The sequence below is a fragment of the Emys orbicularis genome, chromosome 3 (assembly GCF_028017835.1).
Source record: "Emys orbicularis isolate rEmyOrb1 chromosome 3, rEmyOrb1.hap1, whole genome shotgun sequence".
Taxonomy (NCBI): Eukaryota; Metazoa; Chordata; order Testudines; family Emydidae; genus Emys; species Emys orbicularis.
Genome location: NC_088685.1, coordinates 210,486,843 through 210,514,107, shown reverse-complemented (window position 1 = coordinate 210,514,107; position 27,265 = coordinate 210,486,843). Strand labels below are relative to the sequence as shown.

The window sequence follows — 27,265 nt, the reverse complement described above, 5'->3', positions numbered from 1 at the left end:
TGTTCACCACCAGGATGTGAATGTCTGTGCCTGGGCCCCTCCCTTTGACCGAAAGGATCGATGAGAACACCATCTGCGCCCCCATTTCCCTCACCCCTATGTAAATATCAAAAACAAAACAATCATTACAACATTACAATAAGAAGTTAGGAAAGTTTCTCTACTGAATAGCTGGCCAACTGTGAGTATTCCATGGGTCTCCCAATCTTTGGTTCGTGATTTGGGTGAAAAGCTTGATCATTTGCAATGGGTGTCATTGGCGAAGGAAAAGAGCTCATCTTATTTCTAGTTCTATCCCAATCCCACATAGAAGCCTTTGCTAAAGGATGTGTGTACATTTCTGGAGGGCGTGATTTTACATTAATCCATGGTAAACCAGCAATGTGAAATACACTCTCCTATCTGTAAGACTAAACTGTGGAGATTTTTTAAAAGAGCACTGTCATTCTAGTCAAATACTTTGCTTTAATCTCTCAGTTATGTGATTTTAATTCCCAAAATGCACTGACAATGATTAACAAATTATCTCTCTGGCTGTTTGTTGAGTGAAATGAAAATCTTAAATGACCCTCAGTTCTGGTTACCCACAGCCAGGTTCTACTGTAGAACCATAGGGCTAGAAGGGACTGCAAGAGTCATCTAGTCTAACCCCCAGTCAAGATGCAGGATTTGTTGTGTCTAAATCATCCAAGACAGATGGTGATCCAACCTCCTTTTGAAAACCTCCAATGAAGAAGCTTCCACAACCTCCCAAGGCAGTCTGTTCCATTGTCCTACTGTAATAGAAGTAATGAAGAAAACAAAGACCAAATATACCTGATGATATTCAAATAGCGTTTTATTTAAAAACACTAGAGGAGGAGAAGGAAGAATCAATGAGTGATGCTTGCCAATGTGCTCAGAGCCTGTGTTATGCAACATTTGTCTCCAACCAGACTTTTGTTACCACTGGAGTAAGGTGCTGCCTTTAGGACTGCTCTCTCCGCTCAGAATTGCTGCTCTGAACATCGAAGTTCTTTGTAAACATCAGAGCTAGCGACTTATTTTCTCATGTTCAAAATATAACTTTCAGTACAGAGCTATCCATAACCCTCCAAGATTTTCTATTACATCCCAGTCCTTTTGTCAGGTTACCATGCCTTCCTTTTTGGTGTGAGAATGGGGATAGGTTGCCATCAATCACTTGACCTCAAGTAGTGCATCACTTTTGGTCCATTATCAGGACTGCTAACAAACCCATGTGTTGCTTCTCTGCATGTAATTAAAACAAATAAACGCCATGTCCTGAAGTGGCTCACAAAAAAACGAGTCCACGATTAAAAAGCAAACTGGTTCATGAAGGTAGGCTGCAAAGAGTGGGTACAAGCCACGGTTCTCATCTTGCCATCAAAATTCTAGCCACTCTGCCATATAAATGCAGTTTGATGGAGAAATCTCACCACCTTCATGGCAGTCATCAAAGACCTGTGGTAAAATGAAAGCAGATGTAAGTAGACTTCCTCACAATGGGAAGTAAAACACTGAAATGTTTGCTCCACGGAGGGGTAGAATGAACACAAGACTGGGATCCAGGAGATCATGGGATCTAATCCCAACCCTGACAGAGATTATTATTTATATTACACTAGCACCGGAGGCCCCACTCAGGATCAGGGCCCCACTGTGCTAGGCACTGTACACACAGTGATTGACTGCCCCGGCCTTGGACAGTTTATAAGTTAGCAGACAAGACAAAGGGGTACAGATAGGTGAAATAACTTACCCAAGGGCATACAACAGGGGAACAGCGCTGGGATCAGAACCCGTTTTATGACTCCCCATTCAGTTCCCTATCCATCAGACAAGACCACAGTGCCATCGCAAAGAACAGGAATAATCAACAGCTAGGTTGGGGCTTTGATGGGCAAGAAATCATTACATCAATACAAACAGCCCTTGTAAAAACTCCATTCACACATTATACCAATAAATGAGTTGGCTGAGAGTAAAGATATTAAAAATGAGAGGGGGGCCAGTAAGAAGCTAAATGGACATTGTCTGGTTAAAACCATTTCCTACTCACGTTTTCAATGCCTTTGATTATTACAGCTAAAGAGTTTTAGAAGCATTTACTGTTTATTTCTGCTTTTTTACTGCAAGGCTTTTTGTAGTTCTCATCTTGGACAGTGAAAGTAAACCAGGGAGTGTCACTTTTTGGTTCCCATGCGTTAGAACAATGCAACAATGTTTGGGTCGTCACTCAGCCGGGGCATGAGCTTGTATAAGCTTCCCATTGGAATTAAAAACAAACAAAACAAAAAATTATTAAAACAGTTTCTACTGGTCTTAGATCTCCCAGACATTTGTGTATAAAAACTACATTTTGGAGCATGTTTGACTTGACAGTGTGCTTTTACCATGCAATCAAGGGATGAGATGCAATGTGTAAATAGGAAACATCATGGGCTAAATAAAAGTATCAGTCTTTTATTTACTCCATAGCCAAGGCATTTGTGACTTCCACTTACTTTTTGAAGTCAATGGGACTACTCCTGTGTGTAACATTAAGCACGTGACTAAATGTTTGCCGGACCCGGGTCTACATTTGTAAGTACTTCTTCCTCCATATACACAATAAGTAACTTACTGGGCAGAGTCCACAGGGTGTCCGGATTAACCCAGTGGGTTGGATGATAGGATTGACAGCTCTGTACAATTTCATGTGTCCATCCACACTGCCAACTGTCCCTTCTTTTGCGGCAATGATGGTCATCTCCACCTTTCCATCATATATTAGTGTGTTTAAAATAGTTTCGATATCCTCCATTGACAATTCGACCTAAAGGCAATTTTGTAAAAAAATAAAAAATATTGGTAACAACTAGAGAAAAGGTGTAGCAATAGGAAAATAAACTCTTATTAATTAATGATGACATTCATCCATCATTGCTAAAACTTTAGAGATCCGGTATAGCCTTGATACAGGCACGTAATTCACTGAATCACTGCAGTTATGCAGAAAAGAGGAGAACAAAGAGAGATTTTTACCGTTTTTCTTACAGTTCTTTTAAAATAATGCTGGGCTTTCAGATAGATTTTCCAAGTGGGATTTCCCCATACTCCTTATGTATCTGAATTATTGCAGACACTATTATCTGATAATCCAATAATCCTATGATGATTTGGGAAATCTAAGAACAGTTTATGAATTCTGATTGAGATTATGAACTATGGTCAATCATAATGTTTAACCCTAATGATCATCATTATGATGTTCTTGCCTCTAAGGAAACAGGGAGGAGTGCCAAGTGTCTATTTCTGAATAGATGGCCTTTAGAGACCATCGAAACATGAATATAATCTTGCCCAAACAGAACAGGATGTCTGTCTCCTCAGGGAAACAACTTTTCTCATTTGTCTGCATACAGTTACGGTTTTAAGGAGTGGAAAATCCCCAGAAAGGGGACCAAGAGAGGTATCCGGGCAGGAGCTTAAAAACACAAAGGGTGAGAAGTTAAAGGAGGACTTGGAGGAAGACAGAGGAATAAAGGGCCAGGTGTCATGAGCTAGAGGTAACCTTGTTGACTGTCAGATCAGCTGGAGCTGAAGGACACTGATTGAAGGGGAGAGAGAGACACACACACACACACACACCATGATTTGGAGAAGCCTTGAGCTGGAGGATTGCAGTTCAACAGAGAGCACTTGGATCCTGAAGAGACACTGATCCAAATCCCATAGAACTCTCAAGAGTGGTGAGGAAACTGAGGCAGGGAATGGCACACAGGCATTTGTTGTTGTTATGGATCTGTATATTCCATGCTGTCTAAGCAGAGCGACTGTTTTTAGAAGTCCTTTTACAAAGTCTGTGTCTAGTCGTTTCAACGATCATGCGTCCCTGAAGGTGACAACTGTAAATCAGAGTGTTCACAAGGCGAAAGCTCTGGGAATGGGCATGCTAAAGCTACTGAGATATCTTGGGGGTCAGCACCGGTCCTAGGGCCAGGACAGCAGGGCCATGGGGTCCCACTTCCAGAAAGGACACCAGACAGAGTCTGCACCCAGGAAGGGTGCCAGAGAGGCCACAGGCAGAGAGAGCGGCTAAACCAGAGCCTACCCAGTGAGCAACGGGAGCTTTTGAGCACCTGGATCCAGCTGAGTCCAAACACAGCAGCCTGGTGAGTGTCCAGCAGGGAGAGCTTGACCAGGATTGTGACAGATCTTTACTTAACAGGAAACCCCTGGCTGTTTTCTTGCTCTTACATATTATGGTGGAGGTTTTTGAAGGCAGCTAGGAATTTGTTACACATCTCCCATTAAAACTGTGTGGTTAAATTCCTAGCTGACTTCAAGAATCTCAGTTAATGTTCATAGGGAAATTCCAACAAAGCAATTATAAAATTCCCTGTAGCTGGGATTGCCAAAAGAAAATGGGTCCCAATTTGCATTGACTGGGCAATGGATGCCTAACTCCCTTAGGTGCCTTTGGAAATCCCAGCCTATATCAGCTCTGGAATGTAGTGCAGCACTAACCGCCTACTCCATACACGCTGCAATATAAGAGACCAATATGCAAACTTGGATGCCTCAAGTCAGGCACCAAAACTAGGACTTAGGGTCCAAATCCGAAGGTTAGTCATTCGGCAGCAATTTGAAAGGTGATAAGTTAAACGCCATTCTGACCTTACTGATGCCCAGCTCGCAAATGTATTTCCACACCTCATGGGATGATGCAAACGAACTGTTTCTCTGAATCATAGGGTTCTGTTTGCTGTCATGAGCTGCTTCTGCCTGGGGAAGGATGGAGGGGAGAGTGTGACATACGCAGTCAGTGCTCCCTGTGAAGAGAAAGTCTCTAGGTATACAACAGGCCGCTTTTAAACCACTGCAGAGGCAATTTCCAGACAATCTCTGCCATGTTTTAAGCCAGGGGTAGGAATCTGGCCCCCTGCTTAATTTCATCTGGCCTGTGGGGGAAAACGAAGGTTGCCAGGCCGTTAAAAGTCCGGTCGGCAGCACAGCGGGGCTAAGGCAGGCTCCCTGCCTGTCCTGGCTCCACGCAGCTCCTGGAAGCGACTGGCATGTCCCTGCGGCCCCTAGGCGCAGGGGCGATCAGGGAAACTCCGCATGCTGCCCCCACCCCAGTGCTGGCTCTGCAGCTCCCTGGCCAATGGGAGCTGCGGGGTCGGTGCCTGCAACGCACACTGCACAGAGCCACCTGGCTGCGCCTCGGCCTAGGGGCCGCACACGTCAGCTGCTTCCAGGAGCAGAGTGGAGCCAGGACACGCAGGGAGCCTCCTTTTAGGCCTGCTGCGCCGCCGACCGGGAGCTGCCTGAAGTGCCATCTGGCTAGATCCCACAACCCAAACTCCTGCCCCAGCCCTGAGTCTGCTCCCGCACTCCAAACCGCCTGTTCCCATCCCAGAGCCCCCTCCCACACCCTGAACCCCTCATTTCTGGTCCCACCCCGGAGCCCGCACCTCCAGCTGGAGCCCTCACCCCCACCCCCACTCCAACCCCCTGCCCCAGCCCAGTGAAAATGAGTGAGGGTCGGGGAAGAGTGAGCCACTGAGGGAGGGGGGCTGGAGTGAGAGTGGGGCGGGGTGTTCAGTTTTGTGCAATTAGAAAGTTGGCAACCCTAGAGGAAGCCCCAAGCCTCCACGGCCCCCATCCCCCAGGACTGTGTGTGGCCCGCAATTGATTTTTTCTGTGAGTCAATGGCCCCCGATAGAAAAAAGGTTCCCCACCACTGTTTTAAGCAGATGATTGTCAACAAATGGAATAATCCTAGATACATATTGCACAATGAACAGTAAGTGGCAAATTACTAGTTAACACTATATACAGTAACGTGAAACATTACATTGACCTGAGGAGTTAGAATGTAGGGACCATCATTCTGAGTTTCCCGACTATGGAAAAACCGCAGCCATAGCCAGCGGCCTGTAATGTATATTTTGGAGGGAAAGGGAAATTGACACGATTGGACTAGGACTCAGAGAATGGAGGTTGAGCTTTCCCTGGAGAATGGATAGGGAGTACCACTTTCCAGGCACTGTTCACAATGATCAGGGCCGACAACTTTTTTGCACAACTGAGGCAGTATGGGAAAGTTGACCTTTGCTAATTTGTTGTTTGAGATATGAATCTGGGGGAATGATGCGTCTTTTCTTTTAAAAGGTACAAATTATGGGTTTATGAAGGTGAATGATCCATTGCATACATTTGCAGTGGCAATTAAATTAAATTAGAAAAATGCCAATGAAGAATTATGGTCCAGCAACTACATAACAAAGTCCACCTATTTTTATATTAATAACTATATACAAGCTTTTCTTCCACCAGTTTTTAAAGGAAAAGCAATTACCTGTAAAAACAATCAAAGATGGGTTAATCTGTAGCAATCCCTCACCTTAGTCTGTAAGAATTTACAACACTGTTGGTTTAACACCTCCACAAATTCAGATTCAAAGTCTTGGTCGCTGTACCAGGCCCCACCAGTCACGGACCGGTCAGGCTGCAGATTATATAACATGTACACTTTCTTCTTTGAGGCCTATTGAACAATACACACAATTTTTTTTAATAGCTGAAAATCTTCCATGAAAGGAAAATTTCATTTAAACAAGCATAGGAGCAATCCATGTAGCGCCATGTGCCCTGAAACATGGGAAGTGCATAGCTGCATCAAACCATTATTAGCATGATCTGCACTCCAAGAATACCTGGGTTAAAGAGGAGGTAGTATTTTTGGATTCTGACTCTCAAACTTGTTTTATGGAGCAGGGTGGGGAAAGGTAAACAAAACTACACATCAAAGATAAAGGGCTTTAAAGAAAATGGGACAGATTCACGCTAGGGTGGGAACCGCTACAACTTCATTTCAAAGAAGTTGCAAAAGGTCTGAATTTAGCCTGTTATCTGATGTCTTTCCAAGTTTCAAGCCTGGTTTTGACCCTCCTTCAGGTCAGAATGCGGTTCAGCAACACTTGTTCAGCTACCCCTCCTATAACAGCATGATGATTAAGCATGACTGATGACCTAGTCTAAAGCGGATGAGAAACCGCTTTAAAAATTATTTAATACAGAACTAGCACTAGACATAGCCACAACTGCTGTTTTGGCTCGCTATAAACATTTCCCAGTTAAATCAACTTCCATTTTAAAATCACTTCTGAGAGTTTTACTCATTTTGTGGAAAGGACACTCGTTCTGCTTTTGACTCATGGCAGCTACGACAGGACATTGTCTGAGATGAAATACAGAGTCAGGTAACTTTACACATACAATATAGTGGGGCTATGAAACTTCAGAGGGTTGACTTTTCAAGTTATACAATGGCATCTTTAAATTGGAGACGTTAATTTTAAGATTTTTAAATATAAACATGTATCTTTAGCCGTAAATTATAAGTCTTGCTCTGGTAATTCCAGAGCGATGTATTATGCTGTAGGCAATAAGCGGTACCCAAGCTTTTGGTGACCATGAATTCAGTACTATGAATAGGATGGCGAACATGAATTCAGTACTATGAATAGGAAAAAGGTTTTATTACACTAAATACAAGTTAGAAAGACAAGGTGGGTGAGGTAATATCTTTTACTGGACTAACTTCTGTTGCTGAGAGAGAGAAGCTTTCAAGCTGCACCGGTAGCTGCTTCTTCAGTCACAGACCTGAAGAAGAGCTCCGTGTAGCTTGAAAGCTTCTCTCTCTCACCAACACAAGTTGGTCCAGTAAAAGATTTTACCTAACCCACTTTGTCTCTCTAATATCCTGGGACTGACACGGCTGCAGCAACACGGCACTAAAACACAAGTGCCTAATGAACACATTTTAGAGCGAGCATTTCTGAAGCTTCATGAACAACTATGACAAGAGACCAAAAAAGCTCGGAACATACAGCAGCCCCAATAAAGCCCCTGGATTCTGCAATGAATGAAGGATGAATACACGTCACAAAGCCATCTCATAAATGGTTTACATAGTCCAAATCAAGTATTTGTAAACTGGGTCAGATGCTTTTTCAACTCCATTGAAGTCATGTTATTAGTATAGACTTTGATTCAGGAAAGCACTTAGGCATGTCTTTTAAGTCTGTCCTGAATAGGAATGCTTTCCTGAATCACAGCTAAAATCATCAGCAGGTTAAAAAACTCTCCCCCACTTAAAAGAAATTATGTCCAAAGAAAATTTTGGCTGTGGGATAGTCTGGAAAGAGCAAAGCACAGAAGTTTTAGTTTGGCCTAAGCAGTGCACTCTAACAGCAGAAGAGACGATTGTTATAAGGGTTATTGTGATTCCTACTGTTTTGAATAAATGATACCAGCAACTCTTTGCTAAAGTTATTGCACCTCTACTCTTCTCTAATATTTGCACTTAGATAGTGCCCTATATTGGAGACTGTCAGTGCTTTACAACGTAGTTAAAAGTATTGTCTCCATTTTATAGAGGAGCAAATTGAGGTACAGAGACGTTAAGTGATCTTCCTAAGATGACGGAGAGTCAGTGACGGAGCTGGGAGAATAACCCAAGTTTCTTGACTGCCTGTCACCTGCTCTAACAAACATACTTTGCAGTATTTCAATATATACAGTATTTCAAGTATTTAAAACTACAGATTACTCACTGCCACAGACTTAACAGCTTTAATAAGTTTCTTGCTCTCCAAGTTTTTCAGTATCTTGTTGATCTCTGTTAAAGGTAGATTACTTTTGTATCTAATATCTCGGCTCCAAATACCTGTTTAAAATGAAAAAAGGGAAAGCTGAATTCAAATGAATATGAACAGAGCATTACAAGTCTCAGGCACATTACATTTGTTCTTATATTCAAGCCAAGGCCCGAGCTGTTCCTTTCCGATTCAGAATTCACATCAGTGTTGCTAAATAGGATGCACTGTGTAGCGTATTATTCAAACATCTCCCTACAGTTGTTATAACAAGAACTTGCCTGCTCTGAGAGCTCATACAGGTGAGTTCTATTTTGTCAATAGACTTGACCAAAAAATGGGGAAACCATTTTGTCTGAGGGGCCCTTGGTTCTGGAACTCTCATCCCTTCACTCTTGAGTCTAACAGTTTGTTGGCCTTCATATGCTGCAAGGCTCATCTGTTTTCCTAGGCTCTCTCAGAGAGTTTGGGATATGAAACAGTCCAGCAGGGGAGGATATTTTATAGGGAATCTATGCTTTCTAGTCACAGAAGGGGCTGGGAGAGGAATTGACTAAAGTCCTAATGTGGATACTGATACTTTACTTGTTTATTTTTAGTGATTAGTTAAGCATGTAATACCTCAAACAGATGCTTTTAAAACAACTAGAGTAAAGAAGCCAGAGTTAGTAATGCTTTGTTTGTATATTACCACGCCTTTAATTCTTGAGTATTGAGAAACAGTACACACCATTTTCCACAAATACATACTAAGCAACGGAGCTAGCACAGGTCATGAGTAAAATTAAAATAGTCCTTGAATAAGTCACCTTTGTTGGCTGCATCCTCTATAATTTGATAGACCAGCTTCTCTTGATTGTCAGATCCCTTCATTTTACTGTAAAGGACAGATTACAAAAGGGACAGGTGTTAGTTATTGTGAATGTCCAGCAGGATAGAAGTAAACTAGATTTGTTTTAAACTGTGGAAAGCAAAACTATAAAATGAATTCAATGACACAAAAAGAAAGCAGCTGGCACTAGCTGGTTATTGCAGTTCCTTGTTATTACAGACAGCTTTTATCGTTTCTTACATGTCATGTCAAGTCAGCCATAGACACTCTCAGCATTTTGTTGGTGCACTACTCTGGTTTTCCCGCCACTACCACGACCACCAATTGCTCACCTACAACTGCAGTAGCCCAATCCTGAATAAAATCTTACCCAAAATAAGCAGCCCCTGGATGGAACATCTGGGAAGGTGCAGCAAAGTGCTCTCACCTCTGAAGTTTGCCTTCCCCACTGGTCTAAGAAAGCCTGATTCTGCTGAGCTCCAGGCCACAACATCTCGTTTTTGAAGCATTTGAGAGTGGATTAGATGTGTGCGCATTTGAGGGGGGCGGTGGTGTGGGGAGGACTGTTAGGTTTGGGGATTTTCCTTCTTTGAAGCAAACAGAGTACATCTTTATTCAGTTTTGTAAAGGCACATTTTATGAACCAAATAAAAACCCCATTTAGTATATAGAGCAATATACTCAGGGTTGGATGACTGTTACAAATGTAGGGCCTGATCCTGCACTCTGCTCCATCGAGGCAGACCCCTGGACCCACAGCAGAGCCCCAATGACTTCAGTGGGACTCCACTTGAGCATACAGGTCTGCCTGCATGGATCAGATCACCTGATGGGGGGCTTTACTACCCACAATAGTGTTTCCAACACCACATAATCCAACTTCAATGCAACTATTCACAGTGGGAAGCATGACCTCCAACAGCATTTACAAGATGGGGGCCAAAGCAAGTAAATGTGCCATCTTGGAATGAATGGGTGAATAACACTTGATGATTGCTACCGTCACGACGATTACACTGGGAGAGTGCATGAGAACTGTCCCTTCAACAAAATAAAGGTTACCCAGCATTTTGAGACTCTTTGATCCTGTAGAGAAGGCCAGTGTTGCTCCTGAGAAGGTCTAGCTGTCCCTGAAAGAGGCAGACACAAATACTATTATAAGAGCTTGACATTTACCTTTTAAACATTAAATCTCATTTAATTTTGACTAAATAAAAAAAACAGACCAAAATACATTTTCATCCTTTGGAAACACCAGGACATTTTAGACAGCTCTGCTCAGGAAATATTCTGTCCATTTATCATCCAGCTGCTAGAGATTATTGACATTGCTCCTGGCCTCTTCCTGCAACACGTCATTAACTAAAATGTAGAAATCTACTCTTTCCTCTTCCAACACTGCACAAAGGATGTAAAGCTCCAACATGCACCTCTCTCAGCCTGCAGTAACATGTCCATTGAATCATTTAATTGCTCATTTACATAGCCAACAGTTAGCTTGAAAACACAAGTCAATTTAAAAGAATATTACTTAGGCTCAGCTCAGATAAGATGGAGGTGATGTCATATGATATGAGAAAGCATTCTAAACTGCAGTAAAAATTGTGACAGTTCCTTCAGTTGAGTGCATTTACCCACCTACTGTCAGAATAATTCACATTCTCAGGATGCTGCTAGATTCTCCTCCTTATCACTCCCAGACTCCCATACAACAGCTGTGACTAAGAATACATGATTTCATCTTCAGCTGGCCAAGAGATGGTGACCATTCCCCTCAGATGCAGGCTTTGCCATGATTACCTATGTCTGTTACCTCAAGGCAGGACAAGTGCAACATGGTCTAACTTGGGCTAGCTTTGAAGATCTACCTTTTTAGGTAGGGCAAACAGATGGAAGCATACTATACCAGTGCATCATATCATGCCAATTAATTTACAGGCGGAAACCCTAAATAGTCTAGGCTCCCAGTTATCTCAAAGAATGCTCTTCTCATATGCCACAACTTTGCTCAGAGGGAACACTTGCTATTTATCCCAAGGGTGAAGTATGTGAGAGATGAGTATGGAGTATTCTCAGTGGTGGCCTCTTGCATCTGGAAGTCAATTCTGACATATACATCTATATCAGGACTCAGGCCTGGTCACTTTTAGAGCAAGATTCAAGATGTCTTGTTATTAAGGCTTTAACTATAACAGCAAAACTTGGACTTTCCTGACAGTCTACTAAATTGTTAATCACCACTTCAAATCCTCTCAGGGAAGCTGCGTTGGCTACTGTAGAAAAATGCAAGAAACATGGTCGCCATTTTGGGCAATATGTTGGTTGGTTCCATGCTCGCATATGAATGGCACTCAGTTATATTGGTTACATGTGCCTTATAATAATAAATGCAACTAAAACTACAGTAAATCAAAAGATATGAGATAATCCCATACACTTTGACCTAAAATCTAGTAAACATTGGGTGAAATCCTGGCCCCACTGTAGTCAATGACAAAACTTCCTTTGACTTCCATGAGGCCAGGATGTCACCCTCCCTCTAAAAGCAGACACCAACAGGATTCAATAAGGGTAGGTAAATCTATGGCTCTTTCAGGTTATCCCTAGATTACAGAACAATACCAATGAGGTTTACGATGCAGTGACAGTCCTGAACAGAAACACACTCGTATTGCTTTGCTAGATCCCAGAAGATTAATACACAAGGCCCAACTCTGCAGCTGCTCTACGCTGGTAATGGCTGATGAAGTCCATGGAGTTCATGCACATGAAAGGGCTGTGAGCTCCCTCCAGCAGCGCCAAACTGGCTGTACTGATGGGGCGGTGACCCTACCACGGAGAGCAGCCGGTTGATAGCCATGGCCCGCTGCTGGGGTTCCATGTGGGGCATGTCATTCTGGATCACTTGGTCGGTGATGCCGTGAGGGAACTGGTGGCAGAGCTCAATGATCCTGGAGGCGAGAAGAGGAGGAGGAGCAGAGTCAGTTCACCACACACCACACAGCCCCTCTCAGGCCCGCCCCACCCCACCCCAAACCAAACCCCAGCTGCGCTCCAGCCCTGCCCCCATCTCTGCCCATCCCCGCCCCCCAGCGCTGCCCCAGGCCACTGCCCAAGGGCTGGGGGCCCGCACCCCTCCGAGCACCGCTCACCCCCACCCAGACAGGCCGGCCGGCCCCGGCCCCTCAGCCGCACCTGTTCTCTATCTCCAGCGGGTCCGGGACCTCCGGCTTCACCTTCACCTCGGCCATGGCAGCCGGGACCCGGTCGCGTGTGACGGCGGACGGGAGGGGGGCAGCCCGCAGCGAGGCGGGTTAATCCACTACCCCGGCGGCGCAAACCCCAGCCAGGTCCCTCGACGCCGCGGCGCGGAGAGATGACGTCACAGAGGGGCCCCGGTTGCTAGGGCGCAGCAGGAGGCAGACCAATCCGGGGCCGCCTTCTTGCGGGTTGTCCAGCGTCTCTGGTAACGGGGGAGCCGGGTGAGTAACGGGGAGGGAGTCGCGTGGGGGGCGACTGGAGCCCCGGGATGGGACGGGAGCCGTATACTAGGGGGTGGGTCCAGAGCCCGGAGTGGGGCGGGTCCAGAGCGGGGGGAGCCTGATGCGATGGGGGGGGGGGGGGGGGATCCAGAGCCCGGAGTGGGGCGGGAGCAGTTTTGGGTCGGGGGAGCCCGGGGCGGGAGGAGCCTGATGGGGGCGGGGTCCAGAGCCCGGAGTGGGGCGGGAGCCGTTTGGGGGGGTCCGGAGCCCTGGGCGGGGGGGTCCAGAGCCCGGAGTGGGGCGGGAGCAGTTTGGGGGGGTCCGGAGCCCGGGGCGGGGGGGTCCAGAGCCCGGAGTGGGTCGGGAGCAGTTTGGGGGGGTCCGGAGTCCGGGGCGGGGGGGTCCAGAGCCCGGAGTGGGGCGGGAGCAGTTTGGGGGGGTCCAGAGCGGGGGGAGCCTGATGCGGTGTGGGGGGGGATCCAGAGCCCGGAGTGGGGCGGGAGCAGTTTTGGGGCGGGGGAGCCCGGGGCGGGGTCCAGAGCCCGGAGTGGGGCGGGAGCCGTTTGGGGGGGTCCGGAGCCCGGGGCGGGGGGGTCCAGAGCCCGGAGTGGGGCGGGAGCAGTTTGGGGGGGTCCGGAGTCCGGGGCGGGGGGAGCCGTGTAGAACAACCAGAGCCAGCGGGTGCGGGTGGCTGCCCGGCTTTGGCATTTAGTCTGAATGCGGTGAGATACCTGCTCTGTGCACCAACAGAATTGCAATTTTTGGTTCTGCCTCCCGCAGGTGCATAAGAAACAATCAGCTACTCAAATAAACCGGTGTGGTCAGCTGGCCTCCTGAGGGTGTAGAAAACCAATCTGAATGATTCTGCCATTTTTTAATCCTGCGCTAGAGGTGGCAGATTCTGGCAAATGTGCTGCACCACGGCGTTTCTGGTGGGAGGAGTAATGGCACTGCTGAAATTGCTATACCAGTGCTTGCTATCAGTACAGGCAATACAATAGTGCAGAGTCAGACTGACACTATAGTTACCCTTGATCAGAACAAGTGCAATCCCAGTGTTCATATGAACAAATGAACGTCTGTGCAGAATGGATAGTAGTTTTGTGTGTGGATGTGTGGGATGTTACAGACATGTTGGGGGGTTGGAAAGTTGATTGTAAAACCAGAACTTGCTAGTGTAGACAAGGTCTTTGGCTGTGAACATGACCACCAAGACCTACATTAGGGGCTTGTCTATATTATACATTTTTATCATCTCTAAGCACAGTTGTTCGCAATTAAGTTAGATGACACAGTGCTGGCCATTGTAAATCATGCCAAAATCACGTTCAGCATCATTTGTCTTAATATAGTATACGGCAGGCGAGACACCACTCAGGAATAGGAGAGAGTGCCTTATTTTAGTCCTCTTCAGCAAATAATCTTGGGTTCCATGTAGACTCTCATATAGACAGAGTGAAACAAGTAGCTGATTTCTCCTACATGAGATATTAGGTGGATGGAGCCACATCTATTATAATCAAGGCCAACACTCTTCATGATTATCTCATGAACTGTCACTCAGATCCGGCGGCATGTATCACTGACACCTCATGGACAGGGCTGACCTTGGCAAAGCTGGTTTCAGCTGTATATGCGGAGATCAATCAAACTCATGCAATGAAGATCAGATTGGAATGAAAGTAGTGGTACTTTTCTCACACTCTGTCCAAAATTCCAGAGGTGCAGTTCTTTTAGCATGCTCAGATTGGTTCAATAGGAAAAAATTTTCAATGGACAGCAAAACAGATAAGAATGTTGTTGTTATAAGGATTAACAATTTACTGCATCTAATGTTCTCTTTTTTCAGGGAGGTGGAATAGGGGTGTGGAGTTGCATGAAGATTCATTTCTGCTTCACTCTTATGTTTTAAAAGAAACATATGCTATTTTTTCAGATCAGTACAAAGAAAAATGACTGCTGGTTCAGTGTCAGTGCCTCAAATTATACCACTTCGACTCCCTCTGCCAGGGAAGGCTAAACATGAAATAGACACAAATACACATGTAGAAATAAAATCAGGTATAAACAACAGCTTTAAATCTGTACTATAAACCCTGTTATTTTTATTCTGTAATTTGACTCTCACTTTTTGATAATGAGTTTGCATTCACACTTTATTGTGATTTTGATGAGTACCCATTTTCATAGGTACCTTGCATAAATTAACCCTTTACATCTCTATCCTGAAAACATGCATGTGCTTAACTTCATTAATGTGACTAGTCGCGTTGAAGCTAATAGGACTACTCATGTGTAATGTAACTCAAATGTGTCAGTGTTTGCAAGATCAGGGCCTTATATTTCTGTGCTATTGTGTCTGTTCCATATTCACAATGAAATAGGAAAACCTCAGAATTTGATGATTTTGCGTTTTGTTGTGATTTTGCAAAACTGTTACTTGAAAATAGCATGGGTCAGTTTCACTCAAAAGGTCCTATCTGTTAGCAAGAGTCTCAGTTTTGAAATTCCAACTTTTATTTTTCAACCATGATCGTTTTTCATATCAGAATGTGTGACATGTAGACCCTGTGCATATTTTCACATACCCTTTCTGCAACTTTTTTGTGAGAAGATGAATGGCCTGTAATGAAATTGTAATTATTTTGTTACCAAATTTTGTGAGGAGAGAGAGAAAGGGAAAAAAACAAAACACACATTATGGCCCCAATCTTGCAATCCCTTACTCACATCCTTATTTTTTCTCATATGTGTAAGCATTTGCAGGAGGGGGGGCTTATTTTTGCACAGCCCTAATACTGTTTTGGTAATTATCTTATTTGTGTCTTTCAGATACTCCTGATGTTACCATATATTACACTTTAGATGGAAGTAAGCCAGAACTCTTTAGGAGACCTGGCTATGGAGAACGTAACACTTTTAAGTATAAGGGACCTATCACATTACCTGATGGGAAAATAACAGTAAAAGCTTTGGCAGTCACCAAGTAAGTAGCAACTGTCTATATTGCATTATAATTATTGTAATTTATTTGCATAACTGTAGTGCTTAGGAGTCCCTGTCATGGGCCAGGACTCCATTGTGTTAGGTGCTGTATAAACACAGAACAAAAAGACAGCCCCTACTCCAAAGAGCTTACAATCGAAGTAATAGTCATGTATTCCTCTGTATGGACATCAGTATCTTCTATGCCAGAACATTTGTTATTATTATATAGTAATTGCTTGTATTGCCCCAACCATGGATCAGGGACCAGTTGCACTAGGTATGCTACAAATGCATAACAAAAAGACAGTTTTTGCCCTGAAGAGCTAACAACATAAGTACATTTTTATAATCAAAGTAAATTATTATTATAAAATAATAATAAGCTCACTTTATAAAGATTAACACATTCTCACAATGACACTGTAAGGTAGGCACATATTATTATTCCTGTTTTACAGATAGGGAAATAGACTCCACTGCTCCTGTGTCTATCTTTCTAGGCCCTTATACCACTCGGATTAGAGCCTTGCCCAACACCATGCTGTGAGTTAGTGGTAGAGCTAGGGTTAGAATGTAGTTGTTTCATGGTCATTCCTAGATCATACTGTCTCATAACATTCGAAATCAAGCACATGATATGACAATGGTACAATATTCTGTCATGCAGCATATGTGAGTATGAGAGCATTCTCGGAACTCCCTCTTCCCAGACTTCAGGCCTGACGTATCAGTGACATGCTTAGTCAGTTGGGAGGGAGGGAGAGTGCTGACCATGCAGCTCTTAGAACTCCACCCTAAGGGCTCTCTTATTAGGAGATAGTAGTACTCTTCCTGTCTTTTAGGCTGACAGTTAAAACTGCCAGGGATACCAATGCGATGTCAAAGCATCCAGTGATTCACAGATATATAGTAAATTTATAAAAATGTGCATTAGCTTTCTAGCAATATGCTCAGTGGATATTGAACCAACAATGAGGACTTGATCCTCCATGGCTCAGGTGCAGCATTGCATGTATAAGAGCAAGGTAAAATGTGAGGGAGAGGACAGGGAGAAACAGGGGACTTGATTCTCCTTCAAGGCCATCAAATGTCTTCTGACTAGTAACAAAACTTCACATTTAAACCCAGTCACATCACACACGCTCACTCTCTGCCCTCTCCCATTTCCAAGGGAATGGAGACTTCCACTCCAGTTGGAGGCCTGTGCCTATTGTTCCTTTACTGGCAATCATATGTTGCCTTTGCTCATACTTGCCCTGGAGTGAAACTACCTTGCATTCCCTGTGCAAGGACTTGCAGAATCAAGGCTTATATATAGTTCTTGGTATTGCTGTCCAGACCATACTTTTTTTTTTATTGTTGTGGTTGTGAAAAGACACGTTCTCAGCTCCTTCATCCCATGCTAAATGAATGGCATGGACAGTGAATGTCTGTGGTATCAAATGTTAGCAAGGACATATAATGAATGGTATGGAATGGCAAGCGGAATGTGGCTCAGTTTTGGAGGCAAGTGCTCCCATTCCATGTGGCATTATCACCTCCCCCCCCCCCCACACACACACAAGTGAGTTGTACAGTAGGAGGGACAGAAGGAGGACATGGATTAAGGTATATCAGGAATATCTTATGTAAAAGGGAACCAGGTATTAAAATTATCCATATTTTCATCATTTTTAACTGGTAATTTTTCATCATCCATAGAATTTCCATCGTTTTTTAAAAGCACTGATTGATTGGGAGTATGAAGGGATCATGGCAGCTTGCTGAAATAGTACTCTGGCTAGCAGGAGGAGTTTCAATAAAAGACCCATTTTCACCACTGATTTCCTTTCTAATAATACCCATAATTTTGTGCTATAGCTATCTGTAGCCTTTTGATTATTAACTTTCAGAGACTGCAGGGAGAGTGCCATTGTAACAAAGGTATTTCTGGTAGAATACGAGCCACCAAACATACTCTTTGCTGATGAAGATAATGATGAGAATTTTCTGAAAGACCTCTCCAACCAGGCAAGTTACAGCAATGGTAAATCCCCGTTTGACCATAACATTTTGTATTATATTACAGAGAGACAAAATCCAGGTAGCTGTCGAGTTTCATTACTTTTATTTCTTTATCTGCCCATTTTTGTTGGTTTTAACCTTTTCTGGTATTGAAATCTATGAAAGTTCAAATGGTTGGTTCTTTATTGGGACAGGCAATTAAAACTATTGTAATACATCTCTTTTACTTATGAGCTGCTGACATTATGCAAGAATGGTTTTGTTTCAGCTGCTAGTAACTTACAACATTTGCCATTCACCCTGCTCAGGGAATGTTGTGTTTAACTGACAGGTTTATACAGAGACTTCCTTTTGGAAAGAACACTTCAACGTGTCCCGTAATGTTTTCTCTGGGATTGTTCTGATCTCATTAGAAAAATTAACCATCTGAAAATGAGAAGTCCAGAAAGGGCCAAATCTTGAAATTCTTACTCAGAGCCTGGTTGTGCCCTGCTGCTTGGGTGTGCAAGGGGGGAATGTGTACAAGAAATCTGGTCCCACTTGTACACCACCACCACCATGTGCGACAGCCTGACACTACTATAGTTCTTGCACTCCACCACATGCTGAGATTGTATCCACTTACCATCTCCACGGGATACAAATCTCATTGGTTAGGAAGAAATTTATACTGTGAGGGTGGTCTGGTAGTGCAGTGACAACCCTCCTCCTTCCATACCTTTCCGTTCCCAACCCACAGACCTGGACACCTCCTAAGTCCCTTCAGGGGAGCTTCCATGTAGTTAGGGCAAGGGAACAATACTGCAAAGACTTGAATGGGGGAATGAAATGGTCTCAATGATGGGGAAGGATGATCATTTTAGCATCTGTGTTTTAGGCTATGTCTACACAGGCACTTTTGTTGGTAAAACTTTTGTCGGTCAGGGGTGTGAAAAAAACACCTCCTGAGCGACAGAAGTTTCACTGACAAAAGCACTGGTGTGGACAGTGCTATGTCGGCGGGACAGGTTCTCTTGCTAACATAGCTACCGCCACTTGTTGGGGGTGGTTTAATTATGCTGATGGGAGACCTCTCTCCCGTCAGCTTAGAGCAGCTACACGGGAGACCTTACAATAGCGCTGTAGTGTAGACATAGCCTAAGACGTATTGGAGGGGAATGATATTGTTATCAGGGAAGCCGAAGGAGACGAGGCGACAATAATTGAGGCGAGTGATGACTAGACTGAGTACGGGCATGTGTTTGAATTCAGTGCTCTAAGGAATGGGCCTGTGTGATTATAGACAGGTAATCTTTGTATTCGTAGGAGCTGGAAGGTGGACTGTCAGTCACAAAATTAAAAAAGAAAGGAGTGAATGTGGAAAGCAAATCCAGCTGGAATGATACAGCCCAAGAGTTTCAAGGTATGACATTAAAGCCAAATTGGACCTTAACCCCACTGAAAGTAGTTGGTAGAAGTGTATTTTTCTGTTCTCTGCAGGAAACTGCAGATAATCTCACAGATATCTCAGAGCCCAAGCATTCTCTGTGAGTTCACACGTGCTTATGCTTAACAATCTGTCCCAACTTGTATTTAGCTTAGACACTCTGGTTACCTTTTCCAGACCTGAAGAAGAGCTCTTTGAAGCTCAAAAGTTTGTACCGTCCACCAACAGAAGTTGGTCCAATAATAGTTATCACCTCACCTGTCCTGTCTTTCTCGTATCCTGGGACCAACACAGCCACAACAACACTACAAACATTTAAGTTAATGGGAGTTTCAGATGTCTTAGACACAATTGTGTCAAGGGCCTGCAGAGTTTTGCTGCATAAGGAGTGCAGGATTTCACCACAAGGCAAAAACGAAAACTTAACTCACATTTTATTCATGCTATAAATAAAGCTGATTGTTCCATAGCTATGATAATTGAGCCTGCTTATGACATAAGATCCTAAAGCCATTGCTCACTAATGTACTTTTGGATGGAGGTTTTAGGAGAGGAGAAAATCTTAAATTAGGGGAAAATGCAAAAGGAAACACTTCTTTAGTGAGGAACTTGTGATAGATTTCCACTACCAGAAAACTGCTTGCCAAATAACCTTTTCCAAAACGGCTAGAACTGTTCTTAGATATTGGGATGTGGTCCTAGGATAACATGTGGCATAATGTTAATCAAATCCCATGTTTTTCTGAAGTGCATGATAGAGGAATGATGGGATGAAATTTGGCTGTAATTTTAGACTTGGAGGTAGAGAGAAGAACTGTCCACAAGTCTTTGAAAGGGCCACGGTTCTTGAATGGTCATTTGGAAACACCGGGTTATAGAGAAAAGTCAATCTCACCACCACCACCACACCAGTCCCAGGTAAATGAAACAGTTATTGGGGGAAACAATAAGGGCTAGGCTGAGAGTTGACTCTCAGCCCAGTGTGAGGGAATAGCTCCAGAAAGGATCCGAGAGTCAGAGACATCCCTCTGAATCACATTTCCTCCAGAGCTCCTGCTTTGCACCCAGTTGGAGGCAGGGGAAGTTGATTGGGTTGGCCCATTTTCAGAACCAACATAGTTGCTGGCTGGTATGTAAAGGATGCAGGTTGAAGGCTCTTCTCACGAGGGCCGGCTCTGGCATTTTTGCCGCCCCAGGCAAAAAAGCCTCCCCCCGCCCCCTGGCGCCCCCTGGCGCGGCAGGGGAGGGCGGCGAGCCCGGCCGCGGCCCAGCTCTCCCCGGCCGGCCGGAGCGCCGCGGGGAGGGCGGCGAGCCCAGCCGGGGCCCCGCTCTCCCCGGCCGGCCGGAGCGCCAGGAGGAGGGCGGCAAGCCCGGCCGCGGGCCCGCTCTCCCCGGCCGGCCGGAGCACCGGGAGGAGGGCGGAGAACCCGGCCGCGGGCCCGCTCTCCCCGGTGGCAGGAGCGCCGGGGGAGGGCGGCGAGCCCAGTCGCGGGCCCGCTCTCGGGCCTGAGCGCCGCCTCCCTCCAGGTGCCGCCCCAAGCACATGCTTAGTAGGCTGGTGCCTGGAGCCGGCCCTGCTTCTCACTCCCCATGCACTACCTTGCAGGGGACAATATCATGTCTATGGGCCTTATTGTTCCCTCAGGTCTGGATTTATGATGAGTGAGCCCTGCAGGGTGGCCTGAGATCCCTTTATTCTCCTGCACAGCCATGCAGGACTGGATGAGAACTGAGCCCTAAACAATTAAAAATGTTTGAAGGTTTCATAGTCATCCTCATTCCTTCGTCCATCTAGGTCACTTCTCTGCCTATACTGCACAGTACTGATTTAAACAAGCTGGTGGTGACAAGCCTGTCATACACAATTCTAGGAACGCCCAAAGCAGAACTCAGCCATCATTAAAGACTGATGAGGCAGAGCAAATTATTGATGACTGACTCTTACTGTTTCTCTGTCTAACTCGTTAGTGATTGACAGACCTGCAGCAATAGTAGTTTCTGTTTGTTGAATACGGATGAAATTGTTAAAATTTAGGATCTGATCCTGCTCTCGTTGAAGTAAATAGTAAAACTCACATTTATTTTATCAGGAGCCGGAGGTCCTTAGTGTGAATCACAGATGAAATTCACTGGTTTAGCAGGCCTTACCTGAAGCCTCTGAATTGCAGTGAGTTTTATCTTGAACAATAAGCATTCATGTGGGGATGTAGCTGGGTCAATCAAACTTTTCAGTGTAGACCAGCCCTTGTTCTACACTGAAAAGTTAGGTGGACATAGTTACATTGGTCAGGGGTGTGGAAAAGCCACACTCCTCTGACATAGCTATGCTGACCTAAACTCAAGTGCAGACTCAGCTATGTCAATGCAAGAATGCCTCCATTGACGTACCTAGCTTGGTTCAGTGAGGTGGAATTCCTACACTGACCGGAAAAAACCCTTCCATTGGACTAGGCTGCGTCTACACTATGGGGTTATGCTGGAATAATCTCTTAACTGTAAATGTACTTGGAGACTAATGCAGTGTACACACAGCCTGTACTGACAGAAGGGGTTTTTCTGTCAGTGTCAGAACACACCTCCCCAAACGAAGTGTTGACAGCTCTCTTTCACTGCCAAAACTGCATCTATTCTGTGGGTTAGGTTGGCTTAGCTACATTGGTCAGGGGTGTGGTTTTTTACATCCCTTGCCAAAATAGCTATGCCAATCTAACTTTTGAGTGGAGATCAGGCCAGAGGTAATAAGTCATTTATAATCAAATTAATATTTTACAGTGCGTGTTTCACTACCTTAAAGAACCATCTTTATTTCAGTTCATTGGTTCCGCAGTGTCTAGCAGGAAAAGTCTAACAAGCACCCAGACAATGAGAATCCAGAGGGAAACAGACTTCCTCAAGTAAGGTGTTTTTCCCCCCTGCTGTTTTTGGTGGGGGAATCACAAAGAAATTGCTTTAACAATTGAAGTGACAATGCTGTTAAATTAAACTAAAATGAGGAAGGCAAGCATGGACATTGGTTAATAAAAGGGGATTGCTGTTGTCATTTTTTTAATGTTACTGTATCTTACTGATAATGTTTTATTATAGTGAGATGTAAACCTAATTAATGATCTGCCATCCCAAGGAATGGGGAGGGGGAGGATTGGGTTTACGATTACAGTATGCAGCCCTTTCTCGTGTTGGTGAGCATTTGCCCAGGAGTAGTCCCAGACAGTGAGTGTGAGTAAGTGCTCACCGGTCTGGGCTCTTTGATCCCCTGTGCTAGGTTTCACTGCAGGAGGTTGCAGGATTTAGCAGCACAAATTAAGAACACGTTGAACCAGTTTGCTGTTATTTCTAGGTGTGCACATTGCTTAGCTCCTCGCCCATCTGATCCCTTTGCTCGCTTCTGTCAAGAATGCGGTTCTCCGATCCTGCCAGTGCCAGGGTGTCGCCTCCCACCCCCTGAAGGAGCTCAGGTCAGCAAAAAAATTGTAATCAACTCACTCCTATTTTGAGAATCAGCCTCCACAAAGTATATAAGTTACTGCTGAGGGAACTGTGTTTTCATCACACTTTCAGCTGGAAAATCCTGCTTTCTACGATTCTTCATATTGGTCAGTAACTTTGGCAGGAGGGACAATAATAATTCTTTCTGGTTTGTTTTGCCTGTGGCTTTCAGCTGACCAGGGCAAGTTTCTAATGGGATCTGTTTTTATAAGGATATTTTGGAAAAATAAATTATTTTTTCTTCATCTGTGCCAGAAAAAAGCAACAATATAGATACCCATTAGTGCTGCAGTGACCAACAAATCTTCAGAAACTGTAAAGTTAAAAACACAGACAGGTCTTATTCAAAAGCTAAACACGGTGCACGGTCCCATGACTTTTGCTTGTATTGCACTTAATGCAAGTATCATATAAGTCTCTGATTCTGGTATGTCACATATCTCTAAAAAGAGCACACTAGTATTCATGAACAGGAGGTGATTTTACAAGATCGATAGACCGATCTGTGCACATCTGAGATCTCTCTGTTTAGCTAGGTTTTTATAATGGTGCCCATCACTCTCCCCCAAGAGATAATAACCAAAATTCACAATGAGCCAATGGTCTAATTTTCTTCACTATTCCCCCTGAGGCAGTCACAGATATGGCCATAGGACCCGATCCTGCAATGTACTGAGTGCCCTCAGCTCCTAGCAAAGTCATCAGAAAGTGAGGATATTCAGCCTCTTTCAGGATCAGAGTTAGGAAGATTTTAACTGCAGACATGTTGATGTTATTGTACCATTTTAGCTCTATTAGGATCTAATTTAGCACCTTTCTGGCAAAATCTTCAGTAGTGAGTAAATTGTCCTCCTACCTTTGCAGCAGTCCTACCTTTCTTCTTTGTAGCATCTTGTATCCAAATCCTGCTCCTATTCATTGCAATCAATTGCTAAATTTCTACTGGCTTCACTGAGAGCAGTGTCAGACTCTGTTTGGAAAAGAAATTGCCTTTGCAACTAACACTTTTGCTCCTTCTGTCTCATACAGGGGGCAGCATCCAATCATGAGCTGGTCAGACCAACAACAATGTAACTTCCACAAGAAGGTGTCTGCACCCAGGATTGTACTCTCGGGTTCTGCAGAAATCTGACTGAATAAGCAAAACCAATTGCAGGTTTTGTTTGTTCATGAGCTTTTTTTGCCTCAGTGAGCAATGTATAGGGTTAAATACCATGGAAGAGTAGATCTCATTTATTTCAGCCCCATAAGTGGCTCCGACTTGAAAAGCAAATGCAATTACTAGAGTCCACACATAAATCTGATCAGCAGCCTGATACTGAAAGTGGAAGGGTATAGGATCAGTTGTAACCCTTCCCTAGTGCTCATGATGGGGAACAAGAGTCAGTGGGACTGGACAAGGGAGTGTGACTTTAACTAGAGAGCAACAGATCTTCATCAAGCTCCCGCTATACCCAAGAAACCCCTCTGCAGGTACTGTCTTGGGATTCGACCTCTGCAGGTCTCAAGGGAATATATCAGACAGGAGGGGTTAAAATGGAGGAGCAGCTACTGTACAGTCCCCACTGAGCCCAGTGGATTTCTGAGGATAAATAAACCTGGAAGTTAATGCTGATCCATTTTAATATAATACAAAATACAGGGCGATACAAAGTATAGTGCAGCCCCGTTCTTTTAGAATTTTGAGAGCTTGTTATTTTTTTAAAAGTGTTATTAAAAATGGACCATGCATGCACATGCTGTTAGGCGGTTATAACTCAGCCAGGGTCACTGAGTTGCAAGGTTAATTTTATCATAGCAAAAGTGTATTTTTTTCACTCTTTTAGTTCTCAGAACTGTTGATTAACTTTCTGCCTTCAGGCAGACTGGATCTGGACAATTTCAGCCTGAAAAGTGAAAGTTTGAGCCAGCTGTCAGTAATTAAAAAACAGCCTTTAAAATGGAACTACTTTGACTATAGCTGGAGCACACACTGTTAGCAATAGTTAGGTTTTGACATTGCCGCAGTATAATTAATGTTGAACTTGTTGCAGTTGAAAATGAGTATTATGCTCTTGATGGACTCTGCATGTATGTGTTAATTATTTCTCTGATGGGGCACCCACTGCTCCCATCTTCTTTGCTTTTTGCATAAACTGCTCAGAGAGTCATAAGAACATAAGAAAGGCTATACTGGGACAGACCAAAGATCCATCTAGCCCAGTATCCTGTCTTCCGACAGTAGCCAATGCCATGTGCCCCAGAGGGAATGAACAGAACAGGTAATCATCAAGTGATCCATCCCCTGTCACCCATTCCCAGCTTCTGGCAAACAGAGGTGAGGGACACCATGTAGAGTACAGTTCATTTATAGTGTTTTACTCCGCCACCTTCTGTATACTAATGCAATCACAGTATTTTATGTTATTCAGCTTTACTACCCCTGTTACAAAGGGTAGGGTAGAAGTTGTCTCCCTCCTCCCAGAGAACTCCTCCTTCTGCACTCTTCCTCTCCTTCTCCTCTCTCTTGCTTTGCTTTTTCCTCTGCTTCCTTCCTGTGCTCTTTTATCCAGTCTCCTTAATGTGCTAATTAGCTCATTCACTCCCCAGCCCCAATCAGATCTGCTCATCAGGAACTCCTCTTCTTAATCCCCTAGGCCTAATTGATTAATCAGTGACCATAGTGCTTCAATAGGTGCTGATTCCTAGCACTCTGTCACAGTCCTATGATTTTGCTCACATAGTCACGATTTAGATGCACAATTCCCATTGGAATTAATGGGAATTGAGTGTCTAAATCCCCTAGGTGGCTTTGAAAATCTTAGCCTAGAGCTCTGTATAGCTATTACTTATCTATTAAGCATAATCAGGGTGTTTGATCCTGTACAAAACATAGAGATAGCCACAAGTAATAGTCTAAGACCCTGATCCTGAAAACACTCGAGTAATTTCACACATGTAAGCAGTCCCAGTGATTTCAATGAGACTGGTCACATACTTAAAGCTACTTAGGTGTGGGTTTGCAACATTGAGGCCATAATTAGTTAGACAATGCAGACACATGCCAGATGATGGACAAATGTCAAAGCAGTGTAGATTTCACTTTCTTTTAAATGTTACATTAGACACTTAGCATGAACTCCTGGCCCCACTGAGATCAGTGAGAGTTTGGCCATTGACTTCAATGGGGCCAGGATCTGACCCTTATTACTTTGTGGCAGAGATGATTTGATGAAGAAGAAGGAGTTCCAAGCATGAGGGGAAGCATAGAAGAAAGTGCAAAGACAAAGGCCTGAGGACATGCAGGGACATTTAGTGGGAGATCAGAGGAGAGATGTAGGCAGTGCCCAGCTTGAATGAAGGGAAAGATGCGAAGTTTGAATCTGACATGAACGCCAGTGGAAAGCCAGTGAAAGGAGTGGTATGGTCAGAGTGGCAGGAGAAGAACAAGTTTGGCAGTGGCATTTTGGATAGATTGTAGGGGTTGAAATAAGAAGCAGTGAGAACAGGAAATAGGAGGTTATATCAGTTGAGAGCTGACCAAGGCCTGGACAAGAGTTATAGTAGTAGGAAAGAGAAGAACTTTAGGGACCTTGAATGATATGGTATATCTATGGAATAAGTCTAGCCGTAATTACATGGGTAACATTGATTCTGCTGTGTTAAGACTGCATGGATCAAAATAAGTAATGTTGTGGGAATCGACTCACTTGTCCCATTATCCTAAAAATGATTCATAGCAGGGTAATGCCAAATGACAGACACAGAAAAGCAGCAGTTATTTTTTGGTAAGAACCCATCCTGTAATCTCTGAGATCACATATGAGGAGAGAGAGATTGTTTGAAACAAATGAGAATATTCTCCCTCAAACACTGTCTTACATGTCAGTACAGTACTCATGTTGGACTTGTTTTCAGCTGATAATAGTAAGTAAACACCAGGCTTGCAGAACAGCAACAGCCTCCTTATTTAATCTGCTGAGATGGGTATCTGGAAGAGAATGTGAATTGACTTGTTTTTGAATGGCAGCGTTATGCTGGAATTAACTCTTATAATGGCACCATTAGAGTTCATCATCAATTCCAATGAAACCACTATTTTGAGGGGGGGTAAAATTTAGCTCTAAAATGTGTATAAATGGGCTGACAAATGAAGTTAAAAATTTCCACTCGGGCCTCTATTTTTTTGAGCAAAACTTACCTTATATGAGTTTGTCCTTTGTTTTTGTTTTCTTCGTTTTACTGGGCTCTGAAAAACAGTACCTGCAATCTCTACTTTGTCTCCCCTTTCCCCCAGTTAAAGTAACAATAATAATCCTTATTATTTGTACTGCTGTGGTGCCAGAGGGCTTGATCAGGACTTTATGCTAGGCGCTGTACACACACACAGGAAGACCCAACCTCTGCCCCAAGCTGCTTA

General features: G+C 44.1%; 2 protein-coding genes across 2 annotated transcripts in view; one reads left to right on the top strand and one right to left on the bottom strand.

Annotated features, from left to right (window-relative positions):
* Nucleotides 1-817: 817 nt before the first annotated feature.
* Nucleotides 818-12,823, bottom strand: POLR3F (RNA polymerase III subunit F). The gene is made up of 9 exons (XM_065401076.1): nucleotides 12,676-12,823; nucleotides 12,314-12,431; nucleotides 10,543-10,610; nucleotides 9,458-9,525; nucleotides 8,607-8,719; nucleotides 6,392-6,535; nucleotides 4,663-4,770; nucleotides 2,627-2,818; nucleotides 818-1,464 (listed from the first exon to the last, which is right to left on the bottom strand). Exons 1-9 carry the CDS (start codon nucleotides 12,729-12,731, stop codon nucleotides 1,387-1,389), a joined length of 945 nt encoding a protein of 314 aa, XP_065257148.1. The 5' UTR covers nucleotides 12,732-12,823; the 3' UTR covers nucleotides 818-1,386.
* A 2,076-nt stretch (nucleotides 12,824-14,899) lies between these two features.
* Nucleotides 14,900-27,265, top strand: part of DZANK1 (double zinc ribbon and ankyrin repeat domains 1) — a 33,311-nt gene continuing 20,945 nt past the window's right edge. The window contains exons 1-7 of the mRNA XM_065400586.1: nucleotides 14,900-15,023; nucleotides 15,795-15,948; nucleotides 17,843-17,960; nucleotides 19,260-19,356; nucleotides 20,174-20,298; nucleotides 22,192-22,274; nucleotides 22,718-22,835. Of these exons, the coding sequence (XP_065256658.1) occupies nucleotides 14,915-15,023; nucleotides 15,795-15,948; nucleotides 17,843-17,960; nucleotides 19,260-19,356; nucleotides 20,174-20,298; nucleotides 22,192-22,274; nucleotides 22,718-22,835 (804 nt within the window). The 5' untranslated portion in view covers nucleotides 14,900-14,914. The remainder of the gene's footprint in view (nucleotides 15,024-15,794; nucleotides 15,949-17,842; nucleotides 17,961-19,259; nucleotides 19,357-20,173; nucleotides 20,299-22,191; nucleotides 22,275-22,717; nucleotides 22,836-27,265) is intronic.

Excerpts from the sequence above, each read along its gene's own strand:
- POLR3F (XM_065401076.1), bottom strand. The coding sequence starts at position 12,731 with ATGGCCGAGGTGAAGGTGAAGCCGGAGGTCCCGGACCCGCTGGAGATA. Across the intron at positions 6,536-8,606 it reads AAGCTGTTAAGTCTGTGGCA|GCCTCAAAGAAGAAAGTGTA; the intron begins GTGAGTAATCTG and ends ATTGTTCAATAG. Across the intron at positions 4,771-6,391 it reads GTAAATTCTTACAGACTAAG|GCAGAAGCAGCTCATGACAG; the intron begins GTGAGGGATTGC and ends ATCCTTCCCCAG.